General features: G+C 62.0%; 2 protein-coding genes across 4 annotated transcripts; both read left to right on the top strand.

Moving 5' to 3' along the window:
- The first annotated feature begins 412 nt into the window (after positions 1-412).
- On the top strand, positions 413-5,150 carry HPS1 (HPS1, biogenesis of lysosomal organelles complex 3 subunit 1). 3 transcript variants are annotated; one of them, XM_017839087.1, is made up of 18 exons: positions 413-514; positions 604-741; positions 808-950; positions 1,179-1,287; positions 1,488-1,648; positions 1,725-1,827; positions 1,928-2,032; positions 2,118-2,193; positions 2,305-2,372; positions 2,921-3,088; positions 3,163-3,339; positions 3,407-3,474; positions 3,608-3,730; positions 3,831-3,896; positions 4,092-4,236; positions 4,335-4,448; positions 4,587-4,669; positions 4,938-5,150. In XM_017839087.1, exons 1-18 carry the CDS (start codon positions 416-418, stop codon positions 5,098-5,100), a joined length of 2,109 nt encoding a protein of 702 aa, XP_017694576.1. In that variant the 5' UTR covers positions 413-415; the 3' UTR covers positions 5,101-5,150. The 3 variants fall into 3 exon arrangements, with proteins under 3 accessions (XP_017694576.1, XP_017694581.1, XP_017694589.1); XM_017839092.1 differs by lacking the exons at positions 3,407-3,474; positions 3,608-3,730; positions 3,831-3,896; ... (2 more) ...; positions 4,587-4,669; positions 4,938-5,150 and having other exon boundaries at positions 2,921-3,011; positions 3,163-3,333; XM_017839100.1 differs by lacking the exons at positions 413-514; positions 604-741; positions 808-950; ... (4 more) ...; positions 2,118-2,193; positions 2,305-2,372 and adding an exon at positions 2,572-2,679.
- Positions 5,151-6,343: 1,193 nt separating this feature from the next.
- On the top strand, positions 6,344-10,975 carry PYROXD2 (pyridine nucleotide-disulphide oxidoreductase domain 2). Its single transcript, XM_017804223.1, has 16 exons — positions 6,344-6,557; positions 6,963-6,982; positions 7,216-7,309; positions 7,389-7,462; positions 7,582-7,728; positions 7,871-8,024; positions 8,240-8,301; positions 8,415-8,512; positions 8,917-9,058; positions 9,150-9,284; positions 9,386-9,458; positions 9,581-9,737; positions 9,869-10,023; positions 10,161-10,267; positions 10,373-10,493; positions 10,596-10,975. The coding sequence occupies exons 1-16, from the start codon at positions 6,380-6,382 to the stop codon at positions 10,664-10,666; spliced, it is 1,788 nt and encodes a 595-aa protein (XP_017659712.1). The 5' UTR covers positions 6,344-6,379; the 3' UTR covers positions 10,667-10,975.
- The last annotated feature ends 2,631 nt before the right edge of the window (positions 10,976-13,606 follow it).

The raw sequence follows: 13,606 nt of genomic DNA, 5'->3' as shown, positions 1-13,606 counted from the left end.
GCTCCACGGCGGGAAATGTTGATAATTAAATTATACGTCCCGGAGCGGAGAGGGGGGTCGAGAGCGTGTCCTGCCCAGGAGAGAGGCGGTGTCGTGGGCAGGAGCAGCCGCGACGCGCCCAGGCACTACCGGAGATGTAATAAAGTTGGGCTGTCAACCGCGCCGGCGTCTTCTGTCCGCTGCAGGCCGGGTCCGGGACCGAGACCGGAGCGGGACGGGCCCAGCCGGGGCGGGAGCGGGCGGCCGCGGGGCGGGAGCGGTGCCGCCCTGCAGTCCCGCCCTGCAGTGCCGCGCCGGGCCATCGGGGGCGCTGCGCGCGTGGGCGCGGCGGTCACGCGCGGCGGAGCAGGAAGCGGCGCGGGGCGGGTCGGGCCGCGCGGTCCCGGAGCCCCCGGTGCCCGCAGCGCCGCCAACCATGCGGTGTGTCCTGGTCGCCAGCACCGCGGCCGAGCTGCTCTTCTACTGGGCCGATGGCGCCTTCCTCCGCCGGCTGCGGTCGCCCCACGCCGGGCAGGTGGGGCGGGACGGGGTGGGACGGGTGCGGGGAAGGGGGCGCGGGGGGCGCGGTCGCGCGTGGGCGCTGATCGGGAGCGTGTGGCGCAGGGCCCGGCGCTGGAGGACAGTCTCAACACCCTCTTCGCCCCCCTCATCATCTCCTGCGCGGCGCTGCTGGAGAAGCTCGCCGACACCTACACTTGCTTCGCCACCGAGGGCGGGCGGCACCTCCACGTCCTGCAGACGGTAGGACCGGCACCGGGGACCGGGGACCCCCGGCCGGCCCCCGCCTGACCGCGCTGCCGGTTGCAGTTCGGGGACTGCCTGTACATCGCAGTGAACGGCGACGGGACGCAGACTGAGGACGACCTGCGCCGGACGCTCTTCGTGCTGCGGCGCTTGGTGGAGGCTCACTGTGGCCTCGTCACGCTCGACTCACACCTCATCCGCAAGGAGTGAGTGGGCACGGCCACCGGCACGGGCTGGCATGCCGGGGTTCTGGGGTGGCTGCCACGCGGTGCCTTCGTGCAGCACGGAGGGGTGGGAGTGGGTGTCTCCAGACTGGGACGCCTCTTTTCAGCATGACCCCCCCTGCCTGCTGGGCTGCAGCTGGGTTTTGTGGTGTCCGTCCCACACAAGGAGGTGACAGCTGCCTCTCACTTCACACTCTGTGACCGGTGCAGGTTGCGGCCAGCTGACTCAGAGCAGCGGGAGCGTGTATGGAGCCTGCTGCGGGGCCTTCTGGAGACCTACAGCCACCTGCGGGAGGAGGACCAGAGCTTTGCAGTGGAGGTACCAATGCCCCGGGCTGTCCCTCACTTTTGGGGCATTCCAGGGGTGTGAGGCTGCATAGAGTCCTGGGATGTGAGGAAAGGCTCTAGGCTGGGGACTTTGGGGCAACTCCCTGGGGCAGTGGAAGCTCAAACTTGCCCTTGCGGCTGTGAGGCTGGGTCTAGGGGAACTCCGCAGCCTTCTTCCCACCTGCACCCCAGGCCGTGGAGCGGCTGATCCACCCTCAGCTGTGTGAGCAATGCATTGAGTTCCTGGAACGGCAAGTGGTGCAGTACATCAATGCCAGTCCTGAGCGTGGTGGGGACGAGGTGGGCCATGCCTTCCTTCTGGTGCACACCAAGCTGCTGGCCTTCTACTCCAGGTACACCCGGCCCCACCGCCCTCCCCAAAGACACCACTTATCCTCCCGGCTGACCCTTCCCTTCTCTGTCTTGCAGCCGCAATGCCAGCTCCATCCGCCCGGCCGACCTGCTTGTCCTCATCCTCCTGGTGCAGGACCTGTACCCCAGCCAGAGTGCCGAGGAGGAGCTCAGCCCCCAGGTGATCTAGAGCAGGACTGGGGTCCAGAGCAGGTCAAGGTGCTCCTGTGGGGGGAGGCCTTGGCAGCCAGGGCTTAACTTTTTTTCCCTCTTTTTGGAAGCCCATGGCAGGGAACGTTCTCCCCGAGGGACCCAAGAGAAGTGAGAGCATCCCTGTGAGTGGCCCTGGCTCCCATGGAGCTGCAGAGAAGGACTCAGATGACCAGGTGAGGCCATGAGATCAGGAGCTGTAGGGTGGTATGCTGGAAGGACTGCCTGGATTGCTCCCATTGCTGACACATCCATTCTCAGTGGCAGGACACAGATGATCAATCTGTGCCCGAGGTCTACTACACACCTGAGCCCTCGCCAGGCAGGCACAGCACAGGTGAGTCCCCAGCTAGGCAGCAGCCCTGCCGCCTGCCCTCAGCCCTGCAGAGGCTCTGGGGCTGTGAAGGGGCCTGGTGGGAAGGGCAACCTGCTATTGTGTTCCCTGCAGGCAGTGAGAGCTGGTCAGAGGGTGCTGAGATGCTGAGCATTGGGGAGGCAGAAGCTGCAGATGTCCAGGTGAGCACAGTCCTGCAATGCCTCCCAGCTCCACGTCTCGACAGCCTGTCCCGATGCTCTTTGTGCTCTTTGCGGTCTCCGGTCTTCGGCACTCGTCTCTTGCTGTGCTGCAGCTGTGGGTACCCTGTGTCCCACATGTTGTGCCTAACTGTGCCCTCTCTGAGGCGTTGCTTACAGTCTCCCTGTCCAGAGCTGTCAGCAGAGAGAAATCAGGGCTGCCTCAGAGCAGTCCAGTGTCTCCCTCTGCTGCCTCTGGGCTTTCTGGGCTGCTTCTGTGATGGATGCTGCAGCACTTCACACACTGCAAGTAAGCATTGGCCTCACTTTAAGACATTTGCAACCTTTGTCTTTCTGTCTGGTGCTCTTTTGGGGTTCCTGGGCACTTCCCTTGCTGCTGATCTTCTGTTGCATGGCCCCTTCAGCTCCTTCAGTTCTGTCATGCCTGGTTGCAGCTTTCAGGGCATTGCCATGTCCCTACAGAGCATCCCGGGTTGGTGCAGGCTGCCTCATACCCACAGGGGGGCTGAGCATCTTCTCTTTCTCCCCAGATGGCAGAGGACTTGCTCCAGACCTTGGGGCCTCTGGTCCCTGAAGCTTCAAACCCCAGAAGGATCTTCTTGGATGCCAGCTTGCGGGAAGGTTACTGCCCCTTGCTGCCACACACCATGCACTGCCTGCCACTCTGGCCAGGCATCTCCCTCGTGCTACTGACCAAGGTGAGCTGCCTCTGAGGTCAGGGAGGCGATGTTGGACTGAGTCTTGCCTGACCCACATTTCCCTTCCCTGGCAGGGCCCCATGACCCAGGTAGCTGTCACCTTATACCAGTTGCTGGATGGGTTCTTGGTGCTTGAGAAGAAGCTGGAAGAGGGGCCAGAGGCTGGAGTCGCACGCTCCTACCCGTTCCTGGCCGAGCTGCGGCAGCGCATGGACAAGTTTGTGAAGAAGCTGAGTGGACAGGACATCCAGGTGGGAGTGGGAACATGAGGATCCTGTCCTGCTGTCCCCACAGCCTGACACAGTCCTGTCTTTTTAGTTGCAGAACACCTGGTTGGACTTCAAGAACAAGATATTTTCCCGGAGCGAGCCTGGGAGCTCCTTGGAGTGAGTAGGGAGTGGCCAGGGAAAGTCTGCAAAGCAGGCAGGCGCCTTTTTCAGGCTGGGGCCAGCACAGCTGTCCCTGCAGTGCTGGGGACCCAGTGTCCAAACTCAGTATTCTCTGTGTCTCCTGGCTCAGGCTGCTGCAGGCAGTGGCCAGCGTGAAGCGGCAGCTCTGCTCTGTGTACCGCCAGCTCTTCCTGACCTCTGCTGGCCACAGCCTGTCCCAGGGGCTGCGGGACCATGCTCAGAAGCTGATGAGGTGAGTGCATGGGGTGGCCAGCATCACCAAGGGGCTGCTGCACACCCAGCTGTGCTGGGACTTGGGGGTCCTGGACTCTCACCGTGCTTCTTCTCGACAGGGAGAAGCTGCTGGACTGGCGGGACTTCCTTCTGGTGAAGAGCAGGCGCAATATCACCATGGTGTCATACCCATCTCTGTGGCTGGGAACACAGCCTGGAGAGGGAGTGTCCTCAAGGGGGTAGCAGACGTGGGAGTGGGACCCTATCCCCCAGCACCAGGGTCAAGGGGAGGAGTGTAGTGGGTGAAGGCAGTTTCCCTGAGGCTCAGGGGCTGTCCTGGAAAGGCACCAAAGTTGTTGGACACCCTTAACCCACCTCACATACCTAGAGGACTTTCCTGGCCTGGTGCACTTCATCTATGTGGACCGCACAGCTGGGCAGATGATGGCACCATCACTCAGCGTGACAGAGAAGTCCAGCTCAGAGCTCGGCAAGGGTCCCCTGGCCAACTTCATCAAGAGAAAGGTACTGCTCATGGGGGATAGAGGTGGCATGGGAACCACCAGAGGGGGTGGTAATTGGAGGATTTTCTGCTCAGGCTTCAGATGTCCCTTGTCCTCCAGGTCTGGTCCCTGATCACACTGGCCCGGCGATACCTACAGAAGGGCTACACGACACTAATGCTGCAGGATGGCGACTACTGTTGCTCCTACTTCCTCTGGTTTGAGAATGAGCTGGTATGTGGGGCCAGGAAGGGGCTGAGCCCTTCTGCCCCAGCACCTTCTGGGGCAGGGAGAGGGGCTGTAGGCACAGCCAGCTCTGGCTCCTCGGCAGTCCCATCCCTGCTTCTGCCCTCTGCTGTCATTTCTCCCCAGGGCTACAAGCTGGAGATGATAGAGGTACCGGTTCTGTCTGATGATTCTGCTCCAATTGGGATGCTGGCAGGGGACTACTACAGGTGAGCAGTCACCAGCCTTGTCGTTTGGCATCGGGGCTCAAAGCTAGGCTGGCATGGGGGTCCCTGTGAGTAATGTTATCCTCACCAGGGTGTCACTACAGGGTGATACTGGTGCTGTGGTGTCACTGGGGTTGCACCAGCCCACCTCCCCAGCCTGGTGCCATGGTTCTTCTGTGTCCTTGCAAAGGACTTTCTAAAGGGAAGATGGTTAGAAAGGGGGTGCCTGTGTGCACTCTACCTGCCAAGGCCTCTTTCTTCTCCTCCCCAGGAAGTTGCTGCGTTATTACAGCAAGAACCACCAGGCAGAAGTAGTGAAGTGCTACGAGCTGCTGACTGTGCACCTAGGCATCATCCCCTCTGAGCTTGTGGTCCAGCAGGCCTGCGACTTGGCCCGGCGCCTCTGGGAGCCATCCCGCATCCCTCTGCTCTGAGCTGCCTCTGGCCACCTCGGGCATTAAAGCGGGTGTGGATGTTCCAGGAACCTGGGCTGCTTTCTCAGTGTCTGTGTCGTGGGCTGTGTCTGCAGGAAGTGACAGGCAGCCTTCCCATCCTTCAGCCTGGCAGGGCTGGCACTACCCCCTTCCCTGCTCTCCATGGGTTTTCACTGCCACCCAGCAGCCTCTGGGGACAGGCAGAGAGTGGGGCTGAGAAGTCGTTGGCACATCACCATCTTGCTGAAAAGGGCTTTTCTGGAGCAGGATTTATAGTGTTAGCTTGGCATTGCTGCTTGGCTTTGGCCGGAGCTCAAAATAGTGTAGCCAAACGTGCATGGAGAAATGGTCTGGAGTGCATCCCCCTTCCCCCTCACCCCCAAATGTGGGGTGTGAGGCCCTCAGACATTAGGCAGGCTCTGGGGAGGTGCATCCTGTCCTGTACCTCCTTCCCCACACCCACACTCCCAGGCACTGGTTAGCCGCAGGTCTGAGCTCCTCTGGGAACAGCAAGTAAATCTGAGGCAGCTTATGTGTGTCCCAGGCACATCAGGACTCAGTGCATGTCCAGACCTCGGGCACAGTCGGGATTGAGGCCAGCCACAAGGGGCTTGGGCAGCCACTGCCCCTTGTTGCTCCCATGCTGCTCCCTGGAGCTGAAGATGGTTCTTCCGAGAGCACTGGACCATGACAGGTCCTTTGCCCCATCCTGCTGGGCAGGAATTTGCCAAGCAATAGCACTGGATTCAAAGCCAACCTCTTCCCTAAGCTGCCCCTTTTCCTGCTGTCCCCACCTGCTTGGGGCTTGCCTGCTCAAGGTGGGGCAAACTCACTCTGACCTGCAGCGCTTGGCCCATCACCCCAGCCACATGCCTCTGGATCATCCCTGGAACAGAACAGGGGCTGGAGGAGGGGCGGCTCTCAGGCCCTCGCCTGCCTGCCCAGCACCTTCCTGGAGTATAGTCTGGGGAGTACCTGGCATCCTGCTGATCCCCAGACAGGATCTGACCCTGTCGCCTTCTCAGCACTGGGGCTGGTCTCCAGCCCTGCTGCAAGCCCCCAGCAAAACTGTGCCAGCGTCAGTGCCAGCAGCAGGGGCAGTGCTGCTCGGCATGTGCTCCTGTCCCGCCTATCGTCCCTGCAAGCCCCGGCACACAGTGGCTGGCCCTGCCTCAAGGCGTTCCCTGCCCGGGCCCCCCCATCTCTTCCCCGTGCCCGGAAGCCCTGGGAAGAGTTCCGCCAGGAAAGCAAAGTCCAGGCTGCAGGACTCAGGGCAGCCATGGCCAGGCACTGTGGGGCAATGGCAACCAGGATCCAGGCAAGACTGAACACAGTCTGCTCTTCCCGCTGGCTGCAGGACTGGCATCTGTCCCTGGGGCTGTCAGGAGCACGTTTGACCCACGCCGGGGCTGCAGAGCGACTGCAGCGGGAGTACGACGCGGTGGTGATCGGGGCAGGTAACGGAGCAAGGGAGCAAGTGTCGAGCTGCGGGGAGCCAGCGGGGACCCCCATTTGTCCTTCCGCCATAGCAGGTGGCAGGGGAGTGGCCAGGCAGGAACCACAGCAGTGCTGGACACGTTGCAAACCCCCAGGGGTCTGGCACAGCTGGGCACACATTGCAGCTCCCCAGCATGCAGGGCGCAAAGGGAACATCTGCCTTGACCACTTCTGTCCCCCTCCCCTGCACCATTAGGGCCAGGGCTGTAGGGCCAGTGGAGGATGCCCCTTGTCACCTGTATCCCTGTGTCCAGAGCCCGTTATTCGGGTGGCTGTGGCTCCCCCATGCCTAGGCATGGCAGGGTGCCCTGTCCTGTGGGACTGTCCCAACACTGGACTCTGCTCACCTCTCTCTCTCCTTGCAGGGCACAACGGGCTGGTGGCAGTAAGTACCAAGAATGGCATGCTGCCTCTCCTCTATCCCTGGGGAACAGCCAGGGATTGGGAAGGGTCTGCACAGTGGTCAAGGGAGGGCTTTTGTGGCAGTGCCCATGGGGCTGGGGGCTCCCACAGGGCCCTCCCTGGTGAGGGGGAGCACCATGTGCAAGAGGGTGCTCAGACTGACAGGGACACATCCCAGCTGGAGGGATGGGCAGTGTGATGCCATGCTCCCCACAGGCTGCCTACCTGCAGCAGGCAGGGGTGCGCACAGCTGTGCTGGAGAAGCGCCACGTGCTGGGCGGTGCAGCTGTCACAGAGGAGATTGTGCCAGGTACCCCTGCATGCCCCTTGTCACCCTGGCCCTGGCTAGCCCTGGGTGTGGCCACCCTCCTCCACCCCACATCTTCCAGGGTTCAAGTTCTCCCGGGCATCATACCTGCTCAGCCTGCTGCGGCCACAAATCTATGCCGAGCTGGAGCTGCAGGTATTGGCACCCATCCCTTGCTGGTCTGCCAGCACCTCCCAGCATGCAGGCAGGGTGCCCCTGCTGCAAGGCTGTCTCTGCAGGGTGGGTCCTGTAGCAGGGACATCCCTGTCTTGTAGCGGCATGGCCTGAGGGTGCTCCCGCGGGACCCCTACTCCTTCACCCCACTGCTGGAGGACAGGAGCCCTCCTCGCTCCCTCCTGCTGGGACACAACATGGCCCAGAATCAGCAGCAGATTGCTCAGTTCTCCCACAAGGATGCCCAGGTACTGCAGGGGCACACACCTGGCACAGCAAAGCCATTGAGGTGCTGCCCTGTCCCTGAAGCAGCAGGGTTGCTCCTGGGTGTGATATCCATTGCACCTACCATGGTGCAGTCCTTGTTTTTCCTTCTCTGTCCCCTTTCAGGCTTACCCTGAGTATGAGGCATTCATGGGGGGCATGGTGTCGGCCCTTGACCCACTGCTGGATTCTCCTCCAGTGGATACAGCTGCCCTGGGGAAGGGGTCCCTGCTGCAGCAGCTCAGGAACCTGCGAGCCCTGTGGCCCCTGCTGCAGGCAGGTACATCTGGGGTGCTGGGGAACCCCAATGGCAAGGGGTGTTTTCCAGCACCTGGGTTGAGCAATGCAGAGCCTCCTCAGGAGCCCCAGCTGGGCTGGCAGGCTCTGGTAGGCTTGCCGACCTTGGTCCCACTGCCTGTTCCCCAAACCCAACTGGGCACCAGCAGCCAGCCCTGGTACAGCAATGCAGCTCTCACACCACCTCTCCACCCCCAGGGCTGGCGCTCGGCCAGCAGCTGCCCCGCTATTACGAGGTGCTCACAGCTCCCATCTCCAAGGTTTGTGCTGATGGTAGCAGTGTGGAGCCACCCACTGCCTCGGGTCCTTCCTGCAAGGGTGCTGCAGCAGCTCCGCACCCTAAGCCTGGCATGCTCTCTTTCTCCTGGGCCAGATCCTGGATCAGTGGTTTGAGTCAGAGCCCCTGAAGGCAACTCTGGCTACTGACGCGGTGATTGGAGCCATGACTAGCCCCCACACCCCCGGCAGCGGGTGAGGGTCCCTTCCCCCTGGGGCTCATGGCTGCATTGTCCCCCCATGCCACACTCTGTGCTTGGCCCTGCTGCACCCCAGTACCCAATGCCCTGACTCCTTGCCTCTCCCTCTCACTGCCTGTTCAGCCTTGCCAGGGTACCTCAAGGGTTGGAACTGGGCAAGGGGCCATCCCTGCCATATGGCTCTCCTGGGTGGCCCCCACCTATCCCTTTGCTGTTTGGACACCCCTAACCTTGAGTCAGATTGAGTCCTGGCTGGTGCATGCTCCCTGAACTGAGCTGGCATCCTATGAGCTGGCACAGTCCCATCTGTGGGGGCTATGGCACCACCCTCATTCTGCTCATGCAGGGGAGAGACCTGTCCCCTCGTCTGGCACCTAACCTAGCATCCTGCTACCACAGGTACGTGCTGTTGCACCATGTCATGGGCGAGCTAGAGGGACGGCGGGGAGCCTGGGGCTACGTGGCAGGTGGGATGGGAGCCCTGTCCCAAGCCATTGCCCACGCAGCGACAGCCCAGGGAGCCCACATCTTTGCTGAGAAGGTATGGGGTGCTGGGTAGAGGGGAGCTGCCTTGCCATCGTGCAGGAAGCAGGGATGCTCTTGGTGAAGTCTTGTCCCCTCTGCCTGCCCAGGCAGTGTGCCACGTGCTGCTGGGCAGGGACGGGCGGGCACAGGGTGTTGCGCTGCAGGATGGTACAGAGGTGAGGAGTAAACTGGTGCTCTCCAATGCCTCCCCCCAAATCACTTTCCTGGAACTCATTCCTCAGGTATGGGGTGCATGGGACTGGTGGGGGCTTGGCATGTCAGCATCCCCCCATCCACACTTGCCCCTCAAAGTCAGTCTCTGCACCGGCATATCCCATCCTAGAAGCAGCTGCCGAAGGATTTTGTCCAGAGGATCCGGCAGGTTGACACACGTTCCCCCGTCACCAAGATCAATGGTAGGTACTTTCAAGGACACTTCTGCTGCCATCCCTGCTGGAGGAACACCACTGCTAGGCTCAATAAGAGGCTTCCCCCATTTCCCCATCCTGCTTCCCCCATTTCCCCATCCCATGCCCAGTGGCAGTGGATCGACTGCCCAGCTTCCTGGCTGCCCCCAATGCCCGTGACGGCCAGCCCCTGCCCCACCACCAGTGCTCCATACATCTCAACTGCGAGAACACCAACCTCCTGCATCAGGCATTCATCGAGGCTACCCACGGACACCCCTCCAACAGGTAGGAGCCTGCACTGGCACACCTTGGTTCCACAGGGGAAGGGACAGGACAGTCATGGCAGGTGCTGGGGAAAGAGGTGTGGGGTGGCTGGGTCCCTCTCTGCCTGCCCAGCTGGTGTACTGCTCCCTCAGGCCCATGATCGAGCTCTGCATCCCCTCAGCGCTGGACCCAGGACTGGCCCCACAGGGCTGCCACGTTGTGTCCCTCTTCACCCAGTACACCCCGTCCGTGCTGGCAGATGGTCAGTCCTGGGACGAGCAGGCCAGAAATGCGTATGCAGACAGGGGTAGGTAATGCACACACAGACTCCAGTAACACCAGGAGCACGGGTCCCTGCCCATGGGCAGAGCTGCCCTGTAACTGTGCGTGGGCTTGCTCCCATGTCCCCCCAAGCTGCCCACCAGTCCCTTCATCTTTCTCTAGTGTTCAACTGCATTGAAGACTACGCCCCAGGATTTAAGGCATCCGTCATTGGCAGGGATATCCTGACACCACCAGACCTGGAGAGGATCTTCGGACTGCCCGGTGGAGTGGGTACCATGCGTGTCACCTCTGAGCATCACTACGGTGCCAATGCTGGTGGGCATACAGTCTTGGGCCAGGCACAGCCAGCTCACATAGAGCTCTGTTGGCAGAACATCTTCCACGGAGGGATGTCTCTGGACCAGCTGTACTTTGCCCGGCCAGTACCATCTTACTCTGGCTACCGGTCCCCAATTCCTGGCTTGTACCTGTGTGGAAGTGGAGCCCACCCTGGTGAGCAGAGCTGGGAGCCAGGACCCTTCTGGGGGCTGCAGAAGGAAGGCAGGGGCATGTGGAAGAGGTGTACTACCACTCCCCATTTCTGCTTTCTTGCAGGAGGAGGAGTGATGGGAGCAGCAGGACGCAATGCTGCCCAGGTGGCCCTCAAGGACTTCAGGAGCCTCTGATGACAGTGGTGACACTGACTTCACCAATACAGGCTTGTGGCAGCAGCAGGCCTCATTGATCCCATGCAGAGCCCTGTCCATCCCCAAATTGCTTACCAGACACCTCAGAGCAGCATCCCCAGAGAGATGAGGGTGCAGTCTGGCAGGGTCCCCTGTGCTCTCAGCTGCTACTATCTTGAACAGGTGGCTTCTCCCAGCCTACCACAACCCAGCTTTGCTGCAGTGACTTGTGCACTGTGTGACCCTGGTAAGCCTCACTCAGCCCCTGCCTGTGCCCATGGAAATAAACCTTGGCCCGGGCTCTGTCATAAGCACTCTTGCTGTGATTTTTGAGCAATTCACGCAGCTCCCACGATGCCAACATGAGGGGCTGCACTGTGGCCGGTGCTGCAACCTCAGCGGAGGTGCCAGAGGGGACTGGCACATTTCAGAGCAGTGAACAGGGACAAACAGCTCCTCACCCTCTCCTGTGCTTGTTGATGCAGCCTCAGGTGTGTGCAGGGCCGTTTGTACGGAGTCCTCCAGTTCTGGGCTGGCCCGGACCTTCCCATGGTGCTTAGAACAAGCAGGCAGCCAGGGAGCTGCCTGGGACCTGCTTTGCTACCTGGAGGCCCCAGCTGTCCTCTGTCCCCCATCCCCAAGCTCTGGGAAGGTTTGTGTAGAGCAGACATGTGCCCAGCAGCTCAGAGGCCACAGGAGCCAGGAGTGGCAGCTACTCCCTTGTGCCCCACACTCCCTACTGTTCCCACCAGGTGCTGCCTGCGCATGTTCTGGTTCTGTCCCTCCATCACCAGGGCAGATGCTCCGTGCTGGCCAACCCTCAGCCACAGCAGGCCCGGGAGCCGCTGGCTGCAGATTACAGAGCTCACATCCTCTCCCTGCCCTCTTCCTCCCCCGGACAATGCTCCCGATTCAGCCGCCCACCTCGCCTCCCGCTGGGCCCTAAATACGGTGCTGACAGGCTGAGCTGCTGCACCTGAGCTAGCTGAATCAATATTGACTGGCCAGGAATAGTCCCGCAGCCCTCTGAGAATAGCCCCGCACGCCCGCCTGCTGCCCACAGCTTCCCGCGCACGGGGCTGCCCTGCTGCCGGCTGCGTATTTTTAGCTGCTGCCGCTGCTGGCTGCCCGGGACTGCAGGTGCTGGCACCCAGTGAGCCCCGAGGGAGATGAGGGGCTCACTGAGTGACACCTCAAGGCAAAGGGGGATGCCTCCAGCCTGCCACGGTCACAATGAGCAGCACAACACAGTGCCCCCACTGCTGCGGGGTGAGGCTGGCAGGTCCCAGGTGTGGGAGAGCCCACCAGCCCCCTCCCTGCCATCTTCTTGCTGACCCCAGGAGCAGAGGCAGAGCTGGGAGCAGTACCCAGCAGCTGCCTGCCCTGGACCCCTGCCAGCATCTTCCGGGTGGGGAGGCCAGGGGGGCTTCTGGCCTCACGCTTTAGAAATTGAGCTCCAAAACGTTGAGACGCGAATGAGTCACAGGCTTCACTGCTGGCTGCAACCCTGCCCTTCCCCAGGGCTTTCCGTGGCCCCCATGCTGGGGCTGGCCAGGGACTCCTATCGCAGGAGAGGCTTCAGCATATGCCCTGAGCCCGGACGAGGCAGAGGGCTGGGATGAGGGTCTCCTGAGAGCGAGTCCCGGCGCCGTGCACCCATGCACACCCAGAGGTGCTGGAGCTCTTGCGAAACGTGGCGATGAGCTCACGGGCTATTCCCGGCCGTGTTGATTCTGGCTCCTCCCGGCAGGATCCAGCTGCTTTGACTCCAAACAAACAGCCCGGTGGCCACCGGCACATTCCTGGCCGGTCCCTGGGCACAGCCAGGGCACAGGGTTTCCTGTTTATCCCCATCCCACGGCGGGGCACGGCGGGCGTGTGGGCAGCGGGGTGCCCCGGGGACTGGCGGCACCCCAAGCCGGAGGTTGCTCCCGGGGCAGGTCGGGAGGGGGGCATCCCCAGTCTCCACATCCCAGGGAGAAAGGCTATGCCTGAGGACCTTCAGAGCCAGCCTGGCTCAGGAATGGCCCAGGTGATGCCCTGAGCCCTGGGAGAACCGTACTCTGGACTTCCAATGCCATCCCACAGCCTGCCGTGTTCTCTGTGCCCCCCAAGTCCTGGCCCCATTGCAGCACCCCAAGGCACCCCCTGCCTGCATGCCCATTTGAGCCACTATGTAGGTGGGAAGGGGCAAGAGGTGTCCTTTTGAGGTGTCCCTAGCGTGACAGTTTGTCACCTCCACAAGGTCCATGCTCTGCCTGTCTGGGGGACAGACCCATGGGAGAAGCATCCTCGACCGGGGGCATTCGGTTCAGACTGGGAGGAGATCCAGGCTCACGACAGGTAGGGGTATCCGGGGGTCCTCAGCCCCCTCAGGCTGCGGGGAGGACAGGAGTTGGGGCGGGGACAGGTTTGCCCCAGTGTGGCAGGATACGGCCGGGGGAGGGCAGGGAGTAGGGCTGGGCTCCAGGCCCGAGGCGGGAGGGCGGAGGCTCCCCCCCCCCGGAGCGGCCCACCCCGCTCCAACATAAAAGCGGCTGCAGGCGGTGCTCGGCGGGAGTCAAGAGTTGTGGGAGCCAGCAGCAGCGGGAGCCAGCAGTCGCGTCCACTCGCCACCGCCTGCCCTGCATCGCTGCCAGTCCTGCACCGCCATCCCTTGCCAGGGTGAGTACCGGCGGTAGCCCCGGCGGGGGGAGATCTGGGCACCTGGAGGGGGTCAGCAACCCCACTAGTGCTCTGAATGGGAATGCAGGGGAAGAGATGGGATGATGGAGACAGAGCTGTGTGAAGGACGGGGAGGGGAGGGACCCTGGTGTTTGGCAAAGGATCCAAGCGGGAAAAAAAGGGGGGCTCTGTGAGGCTCCCACCCATGTCCTGAAGCACGGGGCAGGCAGGAAGCAACAAGAGCACGGGGCAATGTTCATGGGGCTGCCCATGGCT

The sequence above is a fragment of the Lepidothrix coronata genome, unplaced genomic scaffold (genome assembly GCF_001604755.1).
Source record: "Lepidothrix coronata isolate B3197 unplaced genomic scaffold, Lepidothrix_coronata-1.0 Scaffold8, whole genome shotgun sequence".
In the NCBI taxonomy this organism is placed as follows: domain Eukaryota; kingdom Metazoa; phylum Chordata; class Aves; order Passeriformes; family Pipridae; genus Lepidothrix; species Lepidothrix coronata.
Note: the sequence above shows the minus strand (reverse complement) of the source record. Positions and strands in the feature narration are given on the sequence as shown.